At 24.4% G+C, this 20480-nt stretch overlaps 1 protein-coding gene across 3 annotated transcripts in view; it reads right to left on the minus strand.

Annotated features, from left to right (window-relative positions):
• Positions 1-20480, minus strand: part of LOC126897557 (tyrosine-protein kinase receptor-like) — a 125534-nt gene that overhangs the window by 16445 nt on the left and 88609 nt on the right. For all 3 annotated transcript variants that reach the window (XM_050671250.1, XM_050671251.1, XM_050671252.1), the window contains exons 3-10: positions 8026-8236; positions 6917-7038; positions 6581-6724; positions 6022-6177; positions 5815-5945; positions 4702-4868; positions 1801-1895; positions 1181-1252 (exon numbers count right to left, since the gene is read on the minus strand). In XM_050671250.1, coding sequence (XP_050527207.1) covers positions 1181-1252; positions 1801-1895; positions 4702-4868; positions 5815-5945; positions 6022-6177; positions 6581-6724; positions 6917-7038; positions 8026-8236 — 1098 coding nt within the window. The remainder of the gene's footprint in view (positions 1-1180; positions 1253-1800; positions 1896-4701; positions 4869-5814; positions 5946-6021; positions 6178-6580; positions 6725-6916; positions 7039-8025; positions 8237-20480) is intronic.

The following is a 20480-nucleotide window of genomic DNA, read 5'->3' on the forward strand; positions in this document are numbered from 1 at the left end:
TATAAGATGGGTAAAGCTAAATTTACATTTATACATAGTAAGTAACAGCGTAATGAATTATTAAATTAATATGCATTCCTATTTTATTTTGGCAATTACTGTTTGTAGTTTTCATTTTATCATATAATATAATTGAATTCAATATTAGTCCACGTATTTATTTTTAATGATATATATATATATACATGGTTTGAAGTAAACAAATATTTTTTTATTTAAACAAATCATTATATGTTAAAGCTCAGCTTAAGAAAAATATTTATGCATCAGTTAAACAAGTTATTTGTACATTTTATTTTCATTTCTGAATAATAACTTTAAATTATATCACAATCCATGACTTGCCTCGTTAAAAAATTTAATCAAGTCAAATAATTTAAATATATCTATAGTATAATTTATAAGTGTAGAGTATAGAAAGAAAATCAAATATCAGTATTTTTTTTTTTTATATTGGTCTTGAATGAGTAATGGAATTAATACAATAATAAGGCAAGTTCGCTTGTATTGAACACATTTTCTGCATCACATAGCTAATTTCCAATTTATAATGCAAAGTATTTTAAATGTTTTTGTTAAATCTAATTTCAAAGAAACGTCAAATTCAGGATTACATTCACATGCAATGAAATCATGAAAGAGACATTAAAGAATTTCAGAAAATGAAAATTTAATACTTCTCTAAATATTATTAACATGACAGAAAATCTAAAACATTTCTCAATTACTTAACCTTTATGCAATCGAACTCCATTTACGTAAAATCAATAATAACCTAAGGAATTTCTTATGGCCTTTATAATCTATAGTCATTATAAACCTACGAACTTAAGGCAACGATTTTTAATTTTTTATGTGTACTCTACTCCTTGTAGAGTATACATTTATCGCAGGACGTTAAAATTGTCGGCTATATATCAAGTTTCATAAAAAAGTTAAAAAGAATGGTAAATATCTTAGTTGTGAGAAGCTGAATACAAAAGCAAACGACGCAGTTTCAAAATGTGTTACATCAAACGGGTTGAACAAAATCCTTCTATAATTAATTTTTTGAAATATTTTTGTAAAATTATAAAAAAATCATTGTCGTGAGATTAATGCGCTTACATTATTTTATTTCATGTATATTATAATTTATTTTAGTTTATTTGATAACTGCAGTGAATAAGTTATTGCTTACCGTTGTATAATAACGTATCATTTACACCAGCTGCTTCATATTTATACCCTTTTAGTTCTTCTTTTGGTACGTCTATAATTAAATTGAAATAAAAATTACATTATAAATCTGTTTTAAATATGTTTAATTCACTACACATATTTTCTAATTCCAGTGGTATAATTAAATTGAAATCTTATAAGATGAAAAGTTTAGGGGCAAAATATTAGATCTAAAATGAAATGTTATTACCATTGCGACAAAAATTTTAAATACGCCTCTGAATTTTTCTATTATTAAAATTTTGAAGAATAAAACAAAAATAGTATATAGTCAATTTTAATAAATTTCAAAATTTGAAATATTTTAATCTTAAATGAAAATAAATTTAGATTTTGAAAATGCAATGATATGGTTTTATTACATAATTAAATTTTTATCAAAAAAAAATTTGGAATCAACGACCGATAATTCCAGTGAAAATACTAAATTTGAAGTTTTTATTTTAAATTAAATTTATTTTTCCCAAAAATTAACTTATACTATTTTCCCTGTATCCCTCAAAATCATATCATTATTATAACGATTATTTTTTTTTCATGTTTAAGTATATTTGTTAATATTAAATAATACATTCTCACCTAAACCAAAACATTTTGGACTCATTGCTATATCGTCAATAGCAACATCGCCTTTTTGAGACATGAATTTTCGAGCCTCAAATTGCAAGTAATAGCTAAAAAAATATAATTATTTAAAAGACTTTTTTTTAACATAGCGCTGTAACAAAAAAATATATAACAACATACTTTTTATTTACTTTTTGATCAAATACACCTCAATAAAAACTACGATTCTTTTTAGAATTGTATGTACTATTCCATCCTAACATACTTTTATATTAGAACAATAGTTGAAAATGTAGTATATGGAAAATATTATTAAAAATGTTTGCTAATTAAAAATGTACGTAGTGTTTCAGATGTAACTGATGACGCTTTATTAATTTTTGGTGCAATTATCATTTATTTGTATTTTTTTTAACAAGTATTGCCTTCGTAGACTACGTTAAATTCATATTTTAGCTTCGATGCGAAGCTGAGAAGGTATTGGTTTTACTAAGATGTGTTTTTTTTTTGTGTCTGTTACCACTTTTTCTCAGCTCTCACCGAACCGATTTTTTTCAACAATACGTCAAAAGATCACAAATTGTATCTAGTCAAAGACATTACCCTCAAAAATTGAAAAAAATTCCCTCGTTCCCCGTAAATGGGGGAAACCTCCAAAAAAATGACAAATTTAAAAATCGCTAATTTTTGAAATTTTCGACATTTTTTTAAATTAAAATTGCTATAACTTTTTTAAAAATAACCAAATCAATCAAATCAATAAAATAACCATATCATTACCTTTTATTTGGTATATTTTTTTTATAAATCTGACCCTAGACCTGCCCACAGGGGAGGATTTTAAATGACAACTTTTTCACAAAAAATTAATTTTTTCAACTTGACTTTTGAAATTGTTCCGGAAAGTCTTTCCCTTTTATATATATCTTAAATTAAAGCTAATGTAATGCACTTTATTATAAAAAAAAAATTTTCAGATTTTATTTTATCTTCAGGGTGAAAATGGCTACCGAATGCTATTTTTGTGTGAAAATTTTCCATTTTCTTATTTTACATTTTTAACTTTATTATGCTATAACTTATTGAAAAGTGTATGGATCAACATAATTTTATTATGAGAAATAATATTTTTTAATAATCCTTTTTTCATTCGACATACTTTATCTGAAACAGGATATTAACAACGAACTAGCAGATCATGTTGCTTTTGGAATAATCCACCAATCTTTTAAAATTAAACACTATCTAAAGATTTGCATCGAAGCGTTTTTTTTTGATAGTGATTTTAGTCACTGTCAGATATCATAATACTTGATCCAACTATGCCACGTCACTACTGTGCCGCAACTCCACTGTGCTGGGTTTTTTTAAATTAATTATATTCAATAATAAAAATAATTTTTTTTTTCAAAAGAGCAATGTTTTTATATGTCAACAATCTTAGAACAAGTACTTATTAGAGTACAATCTTTTAAGATTTTTTGAGATAGAGTTGTTGGGTAGAGTGTGGCAACCTCTCTACCCTTCCTCGCGTCATGTGTCGCTCGTATATGACCGGTTCGAACGTGTTCGCGCGTCTTATGTCCACCGCCCCTTCCTCAGCGAACGTCAATTGTTTTTTGCATATAGTTTGTTTTTTACGTACACACTACACGCATTTAGCGCCTGTAGTAATCGACAGCTATGCAATTGTTAATCTTTTTCGCTTATAGTCTTTTTTTTTTTATATATTATTCATTATTAGTTTCCGTTCATTGTAAGTCACTTTGCCACTCACTCCGATCTCCTCAAACCGTCATCAGATAAGTAATTAATTAATTTTCATTGTGTTATATGTATCATATCATAAGATTAACATTGTTTTAGTAAGTAAGTTGCTCTCCTACCTTTTCATTTTACTTTTTTTAAGAGTTCATGTTGCAGAACTGTAAATATATATTCGTATTTGTATATGCATTAGACAGGTGTACCTATTTTTGTTACCTCGCTTATTTCCTTATTTTTTGTTTTTCTACAAATAAATCACATCACACACACACTAACAGGAAATCATCTTTAATATTGAAGATTTGCATGTTACAAGAATAGGTAGTATCGTAGGTAAATACAGTTCGTACTGATTTACATAAACTTTGCCCGCGATTTATATTCCCTCTACGTATTAAAATGAAAATAAATAATCGAGACTATTGACAGGCGACAAATACAATACCATCAGAATTTAATGAACTAGCAGATATTCGGATGAAATAAAAATAATATTCATAATATGGTTTCTTTTAGTTAGTATTAGTTGTGTTGGGCAAGAACATACCGTGTACTCGGACCACTATGTGCATTTTTTGTTGATGAATATTTTTCTAGTTTTACCAATTCTTAAGTATTTTTTATGTTCATCTATTATACTTTATACTTATACTATTTCAACTTTATAAAGATGTCAAATTTATTTTTCTAATTGGTAACTAGTATATTTATTAGATTCATTTTAAAATGTTACTTTTAGTAAAGTAAAGTTTTCATAACAAATAATTTACGCCAATAGCCTTGGAAGCGTCAATATTATAACATATTTGCATAGTAAACAATAGCTGTAAACTGCAATGTAAGTTCTTTAAGAGAATTTATAAAATGTACGGTAATTAAAGCGTTAATACCGAGATTGAATATAAATTCATTTAGGAAAGGATTAAACAAACAAAATCGTTCAACTGCCTACACATCTTAAATACCTAATCTTTGTGATCCAAAAACGAGCACGAAAGCAATAACGTTTTGTAAACACCAATATATTTAATAATTAATTTTTATTAACAATTGAATGGTATCTTACTGGCGCTGTATTAATATTACTTGATATTCATTTTGAGTTTGTAACAATGATACGTTTAGTTTTATCGAATAATACTTTACCTTGTTGTGATATTTCTTAAGTACACAACTGTTCGTAGCCAAGTATTGCCGTAATTACCAAAACTCCACCAGAGTCTTCTCATGCGGTCTATTTCCCCATGAGTCTCAACTAAATACAATCCTAACGATCCACTATGTGATCCGTATTTGTGATAAAAAAACGAAATCTGAAAATGGAATAATTTTCATAGTACATAATTATAATCTATTATAACATGTACAATGTTATGTATGTTTTAACTATCGTTAAAAAAAACATTCGTTATATTAATCAACGTTTCCTCGCAATGTTTTTTCGGTGATATTATTACTATAATTATTTTGTATTATAATGCAATACATGTGTATTATTTCACTATTTAAAATTTTTGGTATATGATTTACCAACAAATACAAATATTTTAAAAATAAGTGATAAGTGCTCAAAAATAAATCAAATATTTCAAAAAATGACATAAAAATACTGTAGAAAATATTTTTAAGTAAATAACAGAATATTTTTTTGTAGCACTAAAAAAAAATCAGTGTGTTTTATTGAATAAGTTCATTATTACTATTAGAGTACATGTTTACGATTGTTTTACGTCTAACTACTTAAAAATTTCGTAAAAAAATTAAATACTAGTATATTTTAATACACAACAAATATTTATACGATATATTTAGGAAATTGAGTACACTTAATAGAATTGGAAGACGTTAGGATTCTATAATAATATTAAAGAATAAATAAACTCTGCCAAGAAATAATTTTTAGTTAGTAAATATTAAAAATCGTTTTTCTGCAAATACAATCAAAGTTCTTCGAGTGTACGTAATTTGCAATGATACACAATTATGAGTTTAATATTTGTTATTTACAGTCATCAAAAGAATACAGTTAGTTAAGTTTAAATTTTGCGATATTTCCTTTGAAATGATAATGGTTCATTAAAATAATTAAATTCAAACGTTTTTTAGTTATCTTAATTAACTAATTAAGAATGAGGAAAAACATTCATTTTAATAATTCAAGGTTTTTTTTTTTAATTTTAAAATATGAAATACGAAATTGAATACAATTTTAAGTACCCACATAATTGTTTTAATATTATTTTTATTTGATTAACATACATAACAGGAATTGTAATATTTGGACTCTGGATCAGAGATGAATGGCGGAGGTGGATGGAAGTGAACACTTTCCATACGTGCTGCTGACCCTAAATGTGTAGGTCCAGACATGTCTACGTAAGCGTAAGTACCTGAATAAACAATGTTAGTTAAAATGCAATTATTAGGTAAAAATTCTGTTTAAGTAAAAACATTATTTGCTCTTACCAGACCGATTCTGATAAGTATTGTCCCATTTGGGCCCAGTAAACTTTTGACGATCTCCTTTATTAAGCTTCCACGTGAGCATCATTTCTTCACTTGTATTTTGCCAACCACAAAATCCAGATTCAAATGTACAGCGAGCTTCTGGTGGTACTTTTACTATGAATATATATATATATATTTTAGTATTACAATGTTAAAATTAAATATTTTCATTAATTATTAAATAGTTTTTTCCCGTTTAATAATTATTCAATTTATTTGAATAAATTTCAAATGAAAATTAAATTATAAATTAATTATAGCAATTACTTTTAATTTTGTTCCGTTCTCAAAAAAGTTTCGGAATAACAAAAAATATTATTTCAAATAATATGAATATTTTATAATACAAACATTCTTTTAGCATACAAATAAAACTTAATTAAAATGAAATAACAATAACAAGTTTTAATGATAACTAAAATTATTATTTTTATAACGCTATAAACAAGATTAAATCACCGATACAAACAAGTCCATGTTATTTTATTACTTTAAAATCAAATATCTTAAGACTCACGGCAACTTTCACTCTCGTCCGTTACATCAGGGCAATCAGGACTAATATCACAAACCCTATGGTGTGGAATGCATGTCGTATTATCAGCGCACAAAAAATGTGAAACTGTAGGACAGCCACTATCGGTTATTCCGGCAATGTATTCTAAAAAAACAGTAAATCCCGCATAATACTTTAAGGTTGTAATACTTAATAAAAGCGTCAAACCTTTTACCAAAACAAGACAATAACGTTTTGTATAAGCTGTTAAGCTTGCCTAACAAAATAGCTGTCAACAGCTTCAAATAAGAGAGTTATGTGGGGACGTACAGGAATAATATTATTTGTTTAAATTACCTGGTAAACAGTTTTCAAGTTTAATGTCGTCGATGCCAACATGAGATCCCGGTTTTGTAATTATCTCAATAATCACTTGCCTAGTTTGTCGACCCAATAATACCTTTTTCTTTTCCCATTTTCTAAAGATAAAAATTCAAATTTTAAAAGTAAAATCCAAAGACAATAGAGTTTGTCTTACTATGATGTATTGTGTTAGTATTATGCAGTTGTGATTTATGCCGTGGCAGATTTTATACATTTTTTAGTTGAGATATAGGTTTTTTGAAGTTTATATTATTACATTTAAATTTTTAATTCTAATCTAAAAAGCGTGTCGTTTCTCTTGGATACCTATATTGTTTTCAGAATTCAGTTTAACATGTTTAATTCATTTTTTTTTTTAACTTTAATTTCTACTTTGTTGTGGTAAATTTTATAGCTTTAATTAATTTTTATCAAATCAACAGACTGTTTGAACACTTGATCAGATTTTTTTAGAATTAAAGGCTAACCGATTATTTTAAGTTGTCATTATTATTTATTCACGATTGCTTTGGTACTGTGTTTTCCTTAGCCACGCGTTAAGTTATCAACCTATACGAAAGTGTACCGGAACATGAATCATAAATTCGTGTTTGTCTAGTGGTAAGGTTTGTCTTTGAGATGTCTTGGGTCAAGGGTTCTTTAATCCCATACTATGTCTCTTTTTTTATATATGATTTCCAATACACTTTCGATTACTGGCCGTGTCAACAGTTAACCATTTTACAAGACTTTTTAAAGAAATATGTCCTAAAACTAAAATTGCTCATGACATACAATTGGAGAGAACAAAAACTACATGCACAATGAAAAATTTTATTGGTAAAAATCTTACAGAAAATCTGGTAAAAAATTAACAAACCTACCAGTTTAGCGTGATAATGTATGACTGTGTAAGGTATTTTAACACAATTACCTTTGATACAAATGTAAGTATACTTACATAATATAAAACCGTGTCATTATTATTCTTACAGTATATATTGTGTTGTATTGTATTGTATTAAAAAAAATAGTTTGGAGAATATCTTAGATTACAGTTTAAATTATTCTAATGTTGTGTACAATTTAATATAAATACATACACTGGTGTATTGTTTTCAACGTTGTCTTGAATTAGTGAAGTGTAATTTTCAGTCCTAAGCATTACTGACACTTGATTAGGCATAGTAACGTTTGTATGCATTTGAAACGACAAAGAACATCCATTATTGTCAAATATACCATCTATGTAATATGGACTCCTTAAGTAAATATTTGGCGTATCTGGTCGACCGTAAATGAAGAAAAAGTTTCCTACAAAAAAAAAAAAAAATGTATATAAGCATATCAGTAATAATTTATATTAATTTATTTCACCAGCTATTTTTATGATAATAAAGATATTTAAATAAACTTGAAAAAAATTTACTATACAAATATATTTAATACTAAACCCCACGTTTTTTTAAATCATTAAAAACGTGTTTTATATTCGTATTAATTTATTATCACTTTGAAAATACTTAACATCATTTTTGATAATAATCTACAGTTAAATTAATGTATATTTATTTTATATGCTGTACTTATTTATTAAATGAAAAAAGTTTAATTTGATTTGAGATAATCAAATTGATAATACCGTCTAAAAACAATCAATTTCATTGAATTATCAACTGAATAAAAGACGACGTAGATTTCTTAATCGGATGTCGAATCATTGTTTCACAAATCTCAATTATGCTTGTCACGTGTTTACTATTCTCAATTAAATGTCAAAGTGATCTTAATTTGTTACAAGTTTGACTACACTATTTTATGTATTGCACAACAAAAGAAAATCTATTCGTTACGATACTACCATTGTACTGTAACGATTTTATGAATATAATATGTTATTGACATGTATTATAATATAATACGAAGTTTTTTATACTGAGACTGAGTATACCATGCCAAGTTTACTGAACACACAGCAGGAACAAATAGAACGAATTTTTCTCCAACATAAAAACTAAGATTTTTAAAATGACAGTGTAAAATTATTTGAGCAAAAAATGTTAACTGGAGTAGTTTACATTAAAAAAAATATCAACTCATTAATTAAGTTACTTGGTTTAGTTAATTTATTTCACACAAAAAAAAGTTTGTTTTCTCTATAATAGTTTTATATTTATCTAAGCAATATTTATTGATGTATTACTTTCTAAAGATTTTTATATGATAACATTCAAAATTTAATGAAAAGTACTGAACTTGAATTTAAAAGAAAACTATCTTGACTTTTCTATTTACTGTCAATAATTTTACTGTAAGCTAAACATTTTGAATCCCTCTTCATTTTACTTAGAGACCTAAAATTATACATGTAAAATAACTTAATGGTTGTTAATGTTTACTAAAATATATCAAATTGCCAATTTTGGTGACTGCAAATTTGATCTCAAAAGTAGTTGTAACGGTTACTTATGTAGTAAGTTCAAGTAATATTTCTCACAATTTTCAACGAAAATGTACATCTATATTCACTGAAATATAATATTCCAACTAATTATTAAAAAAAATTATACATGAGCTTTTTCGAAAATAATCTTTTGAAAATTGAAAATATAAAAATTGTCACAATAGTAGAACATTTTTTGTAAATATTTTAATTCATTCCTTTAAAAAAATGATATTAGCTAACTTATGTCTCTAATATTTAAATACCAAAAAATAACATAAAAAACAGCAACAACATTTCATATTATTTGGATCTTAACAATAAAAGTTCTATTCACAAGATCTTTGTTCCCTATTTATTATACTTTTTAATGTTTTTAGTACATGTAGATATCTAAACATTTCTTTTTAGAATACAACAAATAATGTGCTGTAAAATCAAGTCATTACGTAATATTCATTTGTGTGTTCGTAATACCCATTAAAATGATAAATTATTTGTAGTGTAGATCAAATTATCTACAATTTATAATATTGATAAAGTTTCCAATATACTGTTACGTAAAATAATGATCAAAAATATTTCACAGTAATTAATTAGAAAAAAGGTAGCAACTGTCGTCAATTACGTTGATACTGCGGTTTTATTGATCAAATTAATTGGGTAATAATACTGTTGGAAAAATTAACCGACCTATATTAAATACTAAAATTTGAACAGTGAAAAAGCAAATAATTTATAAAACATTGGAAATTATAATAATTAAAACTTAAATTAATTTTTATAGTTCAATAAACTCTATTTAATAGGCAGTATGGTTTGTGAAGGTCCAATAAAACCTGTTAGGTAAACTTATCTTGTACTTGAAACTTTTTCTTGAGTAATACTGTGATTCGTTTTTATAGATCACCTCTTTTTTTTTATGAATGCAGTTTGGACAACTTGTAACTGTTTTTGCTTTATAAATACAATCAAAACTTTTTAACGTTTAAAATGAACAAATAACGAATTCTTACACAAAAATATATAATTTAAGATAAAAATAAAGTGAACATTGTTGTTATTTAAAAAGACACAATGTTCTTCGAATACAATGATTAGAATGTAAACACAAAAAAAATGTTTATATTATTTTATAATAATAATAATGAAACAGCTGCGTAGATGAATATTATAGTAGTACATCAACAATAAAAAATATATGTTCTTTATAAAATGTTGAAAGAATTATTCATTCTGAGTGTAGATTATTCCGAATTTATAAATACTAAAGATCTACCACTTTGAACACTTTCGAAATTAGTACAAATAAATGACAGACACTGAATATAAAATTCATATACATTATTCAACAAATATCAACTAACATTCAATCAATATTACATAAAATTATTGGCTGACATTTTAAAAAATAAAAAAAAAATCTGAAAAAAAATATAAGATGTATTTTGTATATAACATATCATGAATGTTGACATTGCCTTAATATAATTTATGGTTGTTAAAAATAAATTCATCTAATGAAACTAATTTTGACAGAAAATAAATACAATCATCATCATTAAAAATATGATAGCACTTAAATTTTTTTATTCAATTGATCACACGATTAGATTTATAGAATGACTGAAAATATGCATATGTGCTTTTATGAAAGCACATAATGATTAAAAAGTGTATTTAAATCGTAACTTTGATAGATGTCAAGTATTATTAAAAAATATACACTGAAAACAATTTAGAAAAGTAATGTATTTGTATAAATATTGAGATGAATGTGACAATATTTTGTGTATAATATTTGTATTTAAAAAAAATAATTGTGCATAAATGTAAACAAAATTTGTAAATAGTATAAATGAGAGTTTTTGTAAAACTAGCTAGACATTTTACATGTACATTTATATATTTCTATATTTGACTAAGCATCAATATTTGATCAGGTTATTATTTTTAATAATAACCTGGTTATGAGCTAATTTCGAAACTAAAGTCGTTACCATTTAATTTTTAATATTCTAAGACTATTTACATTATATTTAATCAGTTTTTTTTCTAAGTATGTTTTAGAATCTGGAATGTAATAGAAATTTCTTAAGGTCTTTATGACTCATGATTAGACAGGTATATTTTTATTAAAATACATAATACAACGTAAAAATTTTGAATGCTAATAATAATACTTTTATATAAAATCAAATTTTCAAATTTATTGTTAGCATTGAAGGTGTGTAGTGTATTCGCCATCGTAAAACAATTAGCGTTGTATTAAGTTACTTGTAACATCTGAAAGCTTTCCAGAGTGGTTAAATTGTCAATTGAGAAACAAGTTATACTATTAAATAAGCTTGTGTTTTATATATTTCAAAATTTATTGAGGAAGAAGTAAACTTTATTTTTAATTTCTTTTTTGTGCAATAAATTTTTTTTTTATTTTCATCCTGCAAAAACTCTTTTTATCTAAACTTTGTTTTGACTTTTGCAGTTAAAATAACTCACTACATCTAGCATTTGTTTGAAAACTGTATTTTTGTTTTATTAACCACAACAGGTGAATTTAATTCCAAGGATGCATTTGTTAAAATTCAACCAGCAGTCTTTTATTTAAATTATGTTTGTATCGTTAAAATGTTAATATTTAGTATGTAAAAACTATGTCACCTAACTAAAATTGTATTTTATATTACTGGTTCAAAATATTATAGATAATATATCTGGAGTAAGACTTTGATTAACTTTAATTTTTGAGGGTGTACATAGTCAAATAATAATACTTTTAATAATTTCATTAATTCAAGCAAAACAAGTTAAATTTTCGAAAAACAAATTCAAATCCAACTAAATTAATTTCAATTTCTCCCAATTATACCATCAAAATGAAGTCCGAATTGAAAATATAAACATTTGAATTTGGGCAAGTTTAATAAGAAATTAATTAACGAATATAGGAACATATTAATAACACAGAACATTTTATTTTGTAAATTAATATTTATTAATATTTATTTAATAAAAATAGATCTATTTTTATATTTTTTTTTATTTTTTTCCATTTTAAAATTAATGATCTACTAAAATTAGTAATATTCTTTTATATATAATAAATCTTGCTAAGATTTAAGTTATTCCTTAATAAATGCTAAATAGCTTTAAGCACCACTTTTTTTTTACAAAGTATTTTCATAATTAATTGATGAACATTTTTTATCATAACTCACTCACTTACAAAACAAAAATAATTACGAAAATTTTTTTTAGTTACACATACAAAGTGATTTATTAAGAATATCATTTTTTCGTTAAATTATGATTATTTCTTGAAAACTTATAGATTAAATTTGATTTATATTTATGAACTATAGTTAACTTCATGTTTATTGAAAGAAAAAATTATTTTTAAGGGTAGCATTTAAAAATAAGATCCTATACTATCGAAAAATAATTCTAAAAATTTACGATATGATAGACAGTGTACATATTCAATCTATATTTAACACAAATGGGTTACAAATAATAATAAGAAAAATAAAACAGCTTGGAAGGTTTATTAATAGCATCATTTTACTTTATTAGAACGATAGATTCAAATAACCGTTTTCAGAAAATGGAAATAATATTCTAACGGCAACAAATTCATTTATTCTTTTTTATTTGATGGACAGATATCTAAGAAAATTAATAAATAAAGTTAATCAAACCATGGAGTAAGAGCGACAAATTCAAATAAAAAAAGTTCATAAGCAATTTGGCAGAGTGGCATTTGCAAGCCATAAGAACATTTTTAGCATCTGTATTTTTTAATTAAACAGACTTAATACAACGTTGCCAGTTTGTTTATGAACTTATTTCTATTCCTCAGGGCAACGAGAAAGCGCAAATAAGTAATTTTTAAATAAAGATAAATGCTTATTATCTCACTATTTGGCCGTTAAGTTGTGTTCTCTTATACAGTATACTAACTGTACTATACAACTATCACACATTAAGTTTGTTTATCTGTTTATTTGATTTTTTTCTCTCTTATTACCTAGCTCGATTGACTTTAGTATCCGTTTTATCAAATATCTACCCATCAAATTAAGGATAATCAATAAATTTGTCGCAATTTATTACTTTAGTATATCAGTGATTGGGTATGGCTATTTTTATTATTACGCATTTTTTGAGCGCAGTTTTCTAATTACCTAGGTATAAAAATACTAAGAAATCCAAAGTATTGGTTCAAAAACTTGAATCAATAGTTCAGAAGTTATAAATATTTTTATACCTGGATTGGAGGGTAACGCTGCAGTGAAAAGCATAATGATAAAAAAAAACATAATCTGCACCTCTCCTCCAATCTATATTTAAAAACGTTAAAAACTTTTGAAATATTAATTCAAAAATTGTTATAGTCCAGTCACTTTCTTAATTTGATGATTTTATATTCTATAAGCTATTGTAATATGTATATTGCCATTAAAAAAAATAAAGTTGGTACCCTCATAAGGGATAGGGGATGGATAAAGTATTATACACTAATAAATACAGAGATAAATAATACTCAATAATGCCGAAAAAAATAATTTTAAGGTTATTATTATTTAATAGAAAAATTAGTGGTCGGTGATAAATTAATTACTCTGTAACATTTTTAGAATTTTTTAATAATATTTATGCTATTTTCGTTTAACTGTTTTTACATTTATTGAGTTAACAAATCCAAAAATAATTATTAATATTTTTTAAGTTTAAAAAAAATATTTTCTTTATAACATATTTGCCCAACTACAATCTACGCTTATCGGAATTGAATTAATCAACTTGAATTAGCATTATAGATGTGTGTACAAATTTGAATAAATAAATAAAAAAATATGTTTAAAAAATTCATTGAAAGTTGAGTAAACATAAAATTTTTATTTATTTATCACAAAATAAATAAAATAAAAAACCTAAAATAAATTATGTCATATAAGTACTAAAGTGTTCATAATCCAGACTTTTTCGAATAATTAAAATGCATTTCATCTTCAAAACCCAATTGATTAGCTGACAGTTTTCAGGTTTATTAATCATAATGTCATTTTATAGTAATAATGGATACTATAAATATGAACCGTTTTCCATGATGTAACCATAACGGTTTATGCCATATTTTTGATAGCATTCAATAAATTTAATAAAAATTATCGAATTCGTTTAAAAATAAAAGTTATTTATCACATTCATTAAAGTTTTATCATACTCGATAAATATATTATATACGGTATTTACCGTACATGTATGAAATTTGGCCTCCATGATGTATTATTACATGTCAATTATATATTTCATAAATTTGAAACCCATTTGTAGTACATGAATTTTAAAACTAATTTTTGTGACATTTCTCATAATTACCGTGACTGAGGGTAAATTTCTAGATAATAGCACTGTTAGCTTAAATAAATACTTTTTGAGAATTTTTGATGTATTTTTAAGTACAATTGGTGCAGTTGGAACCAAAGTAATGACGTATACGGGCACATCCAAAAACACAGCTAAGTAAAACTTATAACTACTTAGATACGCATAAAAACTAAAATAATATACATTAACCGGCACTTTGAATATGATATTTCTATTATTATAAAGATATTTTTACTATGAATTATATTTATGGCTTTGGTAGATTCCACCCTAATAAGACTAATTAAATAATGGTAGTGTGTAAATTATTAAATAAAAATAAACAATAAAATATGAATTTGTTATAACTTAATCAATATAAGATTCAAAATTTATATTAAACAGTTTTACATGAAAATTGTTTTTATGTAGCTTATAAATACTTGCAATTAAGATCTTACTAAAAAAAACATTATTCAATAATTTTGTGATATCTTAAAAACTTAAAAATATTGGTAAAAGTGAAGTAAGTATTATTTGAGTACACTTTGAGATAAAAAAAAAATGTTATAGCACGATATTACTAAAAAGTTGACAGGTAAAATTTTCATAACCTAACAAGTATTAGTGAAAAACTACAGTTATAATTTTCAAGACCTAGTCTTTATTAAAAACAAAATTATCAAAAACTAAAAGATTGTTTTAAACTTGCTTAAGTTAATTCTTAAAAATCATTGATATTAAGTAATTTATACTTTATTTAATAATATAAATTGTAAAACAAACTTGAAATTTATGCTGAGTAATTAATTAAAAGTTTAACGTAATACCTTGTTTACTTAGATAATTTAAGTTATTTAAAAAATTATTAAATGATCATTAAACATTTTCTTTATAAAAATTAAAAATATTCAAATTATTATCAAATTTTTTTTTTTTAAAGAAACTATTAATCAAATATGATAGGTATGTTTGACTTTCAATAACAACTAAAATCAGATTTCTCATAGAATCATAATTTATTAATTTTAATTGCCTTTCTATTGATAAATATTTACAATTTTGATTGATTGAATGGATAAAATAGAAATTTACTTAAAATATAACTCTAGAATATCTTTATAATGGTATACAGTTTTATTTGTTAAAAATAAAATTATTCATATTTTTATAATTAAGTGTGTGCCCGAGAAATATTTAATAATAAAATAAATCATACCTGTTCATTACCTACAGTTTAAATTTTAAAATTCTAATAACTTCCAAAGTACTAGTTTAAAATTATTACCTACCAGACATTTTCTATTTTAGAAACTAAATATGTTAGTTGCTACTCAAAATTATTAGGTTGTTACTTTTAAAAGATATAAGTGCTAAAACATAAACATTTTTAATAGTTGAGAAAATTAGAAATATCAAATACTTACACAGTATATATCATTTATAATATAAGTAATTTTCAAAAACATTTTGGTTATTTTAAGTTAAATATTATTATTGAGATATTAGCTATGTAATAATTTTTTATTTTATCCCTTATGCCTTGTAAAAATACTAACTCATTTTTTTAAAATAGAAACATAGTTAATTTTTTTTAATTAATAAAGACTTATTATTTTTATTTTATATTGTTTGTATTTTTATTTAATTTAAAGATTTAGATAAATAAACTGTTAAATTAATTATTCGTTTTTCAGTTATAACATTAAAAAGTTTTGAAATGCATGTACGTAAAAAATTTAATAAATTATTGATTTTGTTTAGTTTGATTGAGTTTGATAACTATTTTATTAATATTACTTTTCAAGATAGTAGCATTTAAATATTTAGAAAAAATAATGAATGGAAGTCGAAGAAAAAAGAAGACGCTCTACTTTAACCATAACACAAAGTTGAGAAATCTTCAACGTTTTGTATCCTTTTTATAAATAACAAAAAATAATTAACACATTCAAGTATACTACATTAGTTTAGTACATTATTGTCTTGATTGTTTTAGATCTATTTTTAACAGAATTTGTTGTTTTGTTCTAATGGAAATTTAAAATTAAAATTTTACATTTTATTTAAAATAAATATATATTGTAATATACATTGATTTGTTGATGATTAACCAATCTATTCACAACCTATCTAAAATAAAAATTGCTTCCCTTCTTAAACGGTTAATAAAGCTTAGTTTTAATTAAATATAAGTAAGTCATATTATTTAAATAATTAATTAAATCAATTAAAAATAATAATATTTTTTTCTTTAAATAATTATATTTATTAATTAAAACATAATAAAAATTATATTATTATATTTTAATTGTATGAAACATAATACAGTGAAACCTCATTTCAATGGACCTTCCTTTAGACGGAAATCTCTTTTAAACAGAAAAATTTTATGTTCCCGGTTTTTTTTTTTTTTATTAAAACTAACGTAAAGGTTTCCGTTTAATAAAACGGAAACCTTTTCTTAACAGAAAATAGTTTGGTCCACAGCATTTTTGTTGAAAGGAGGCTTCTTTGTAATATTTAGGTTCAAATAAAAAAGCTCAGTTCATAACACGTTGTGCCATGGCGCATGGTGATTAGGTATCGAAGTTTGATTCCGTAGATTTTGACTATGTAGATTTTTCCGTCTTCTCTGGTACAAGCAAAAAGCTTTTAGAGAACATGTTAAACACAAACAAATAAAAATATAAAAGGAAATAAATGTTAAGTAATCGATTTTAAAATTAGATAAACGTGCTTTGGTAAAATTTCAAGAGAAATATTTCACAATAACCCACATCGTCAGTTGCAGATGTGGAACAATGCTTGTCATTAATATTAAATTTTTTTTAGTTTTTATCTGAAAAGAAGTCTTACAAAGTGTGATCAGAAAATAATGGGAATTTTTACATTTCACGTATTTGGAGAATCCAATTATTAAAATTGTTTTTCATTATGTTAATACACATGTCCCTGAAGTATGATAAAATTTTCTGTTGGATTCATTTTTTACTTTGTCAGTGGCAGCCGCTAAGGTTAGACGTATTTTTATGATCTCAGCAATTTTCGTTTGTTAAAAAAAATGAATGAAAAAATTTGCATCAAATTTCGCGTAAAAATGAAATAACAATGAATCATCACTGAATCACAATCAGAGAAGTCGCTGATGTTGGAATATCGATTGACACATTCCATAAACTTTTTTCGAATGTTTTGGTTATGAAATGCGTATCAGAAATACGTTTTCCCAAATTGTTAAATTTTGAACAAAAACAGCGACGAATGGAAGTTGCTCATGAGTCACTTAATGAAGTTAAAGACCATGCAGAATTACTGAAACGTGTTAAAACAGGTGACGGAACAAAGGTTTATGGATACGACGTCACAACTAAGGCTCAATCGCCCCAGTGTTGGCATTCTGGATCACCAAGACCGAAAAGACTCCACAAGTGTAATCGAACATGTAGGTTATACTCACTTTCGAGTTCTTCGATTTTAATGGCATAGTACATCATAAATTCTCGCCACGAGATAAAACGGTCAATAAGAAGTATTACCTAAAAGTTTAACGCCGTTTGTGTGAAGCAATCCGAAAAAATCGCCCGGATTTGTAGCAAAAAAATTCATGGCTTTTTTACCTTCTCAAACTTCATTGCTTGTTTGTGAACTTTTGTCCAAAAACAATACTGTAACAATACCACCCCAGCTTTTTATTCGTCAGACATGGATCCATATGACTTTTCTATTTCTAAAATTAAAAAGAGAACCTTAAAAGGCCGTTTTACTAGAATGGGACAATTTTAAAAGCGAAAACATTAATGTAGACGAATAAATAAATATTTTTATCAAAAAATGAAAATTCCCGTTATTTTCTGAACATACCTCGTACATAATATAATCGATTGGTTGCTATGCATGTCGTTCAGTTGGCTTCTCAGAGATACTCTATTAAGTGCATTTAAAATTAAATAAATCCAATATCTGGTTTGGACGACTGTTGACGTAATAAGCAAATGAAAAATCTATCTAATTTATTAAATAAAAATATTAAGTCCAACTTATATTTAAAACTTACTATATATATATATAGATTATACATATTTGTCAAAATTATAACTAGTTAATTAATTAAACATAACATAATTTAAAAATTAATTTAATAATAAATAAGAAAAATCTTGATTCTTTTTAGAATAAATGATTTGTACTAGATTAGACTAAAAAATAAAAGTGTATGATTCAATTGAGCATACACTTTTTGTTGCTTGCTATGAATTGATAATTTTTCTTATCAGCTGTATAATATTCAAATGAAGAGATAAAAATACGGTGTATAAAAAAAATATTTAGCAAGAGAATTTTAGCCTAAGAATCTCCGTTATAATAATTAAGAAATTACATTGAAAACAGACCAACCGTTATATATTTTAATAAAACACCAGTTTTATTTGTTTTGTATTTATCAAAAGTTTTAAAAACATTTGATAGTTATTGTAAGTAATTTAAATACTTATGGCTGTCTAAATAGTTTTAAGGTTAGTACCTTTAAATTTTAATAAATATTTAAAATATAATAATATTATGTTCTTACGTTATGTACCTGATATATAATATTTTGTATAATTTATTATATTTATTTCAATAAAAATTTAAGATCATCAATACTTTTAACTTTTAAAAAGACTTTTTGTATTATTTACAGCGAAATAAGTTAAAACTGGTACCCCATATAGCTATTTTTTCAATCGTTATACTTAAAAATAATTAGATTTTTACGTATATATTTTTCGACGATTAAAATTTACAACTTTCAACAAGATTGAGACATATTAATTGATTTTTACATTAGTTGTTCTGTGTATATAAACATATAAATATATATATATATATGTATGTGTGTGTATTTTTATATTATATACTCTTTAGTATTAATCTTAAATATGAAGTAATTGTCAAAACAATGAAAAATGGCTATTCATAATAGTCGAAATATAAATATTTTGAGGGTGTAAAAAGATTTGAGAGGAATCAATCACATAATTTAGAGTATATTTATGATTTATATATTGATGAAAATGCTCAGTACACGTATGCTTTATTTGGTAGGATTATTCTTTAATATTTTTGGTAAATTTTATTTTTGAATAAAATACTGTTTGTAAAATAAATTGAATATTTGAAATATTTTATTTGTATTTGATAAAACTACAAATAAAAGTTAAAAGTCAGTGAAACATGATATAATCACGTACAAAGGTGGGTGATATTGAATAATATTTTAACCTTGTTTGGTTACCTAATGAAAATAGAAATTTTTAAGCATAACGATAAATCATACATTACAAATTAATGAATATGTAATGGTTCGAAGTACTTTAATAGTAATTATAGACAGTGGTTCAAATCAAGTCATTAACTTATACAGTAAATAGTTAATGATTTGAATAACTCGATAATAGTCACAAAACACATTAATCATTGTCAACGTATTATAAATTTATTACTTTATAGTCCCCAAATTATTGTCAAAAAGTTCTGTCCTTCAACCAACGATAGATTATGAAATATATGATAATGAATGACACCAATAACACAGGAAAACAGCTACTTTTCTATGTAAAATATTTAGTTGAATTCTATTCGGTTTTCTGACGATGAATATATTAGCAAGTTATATAAGAAATGTTAAAAAAAAAATTTCCAGGTTTTTATAATGATAAGAATTGTTTAGTTATCCCTTAATTAGGAATTATATTAAAAACA

This window comes from Daktulosphaira vitifoliae, unplaced genomic scaffold (genome assembly GCF_025091365.1).
Source record: "Daktulosphaira vitifoliae isolate Bord-2020 unplaced genomic scaffold, ASM2509136v1 Scaffold_2, whole genome shotgun sequence".
NCBI classification, from domain to species: Eukaryota; Metazoa; Arthropoda; class Insecta; order Hemiptera; family Phylloxeridae; genus Daktulosphaira; species Daktulosphaira vitifoliae.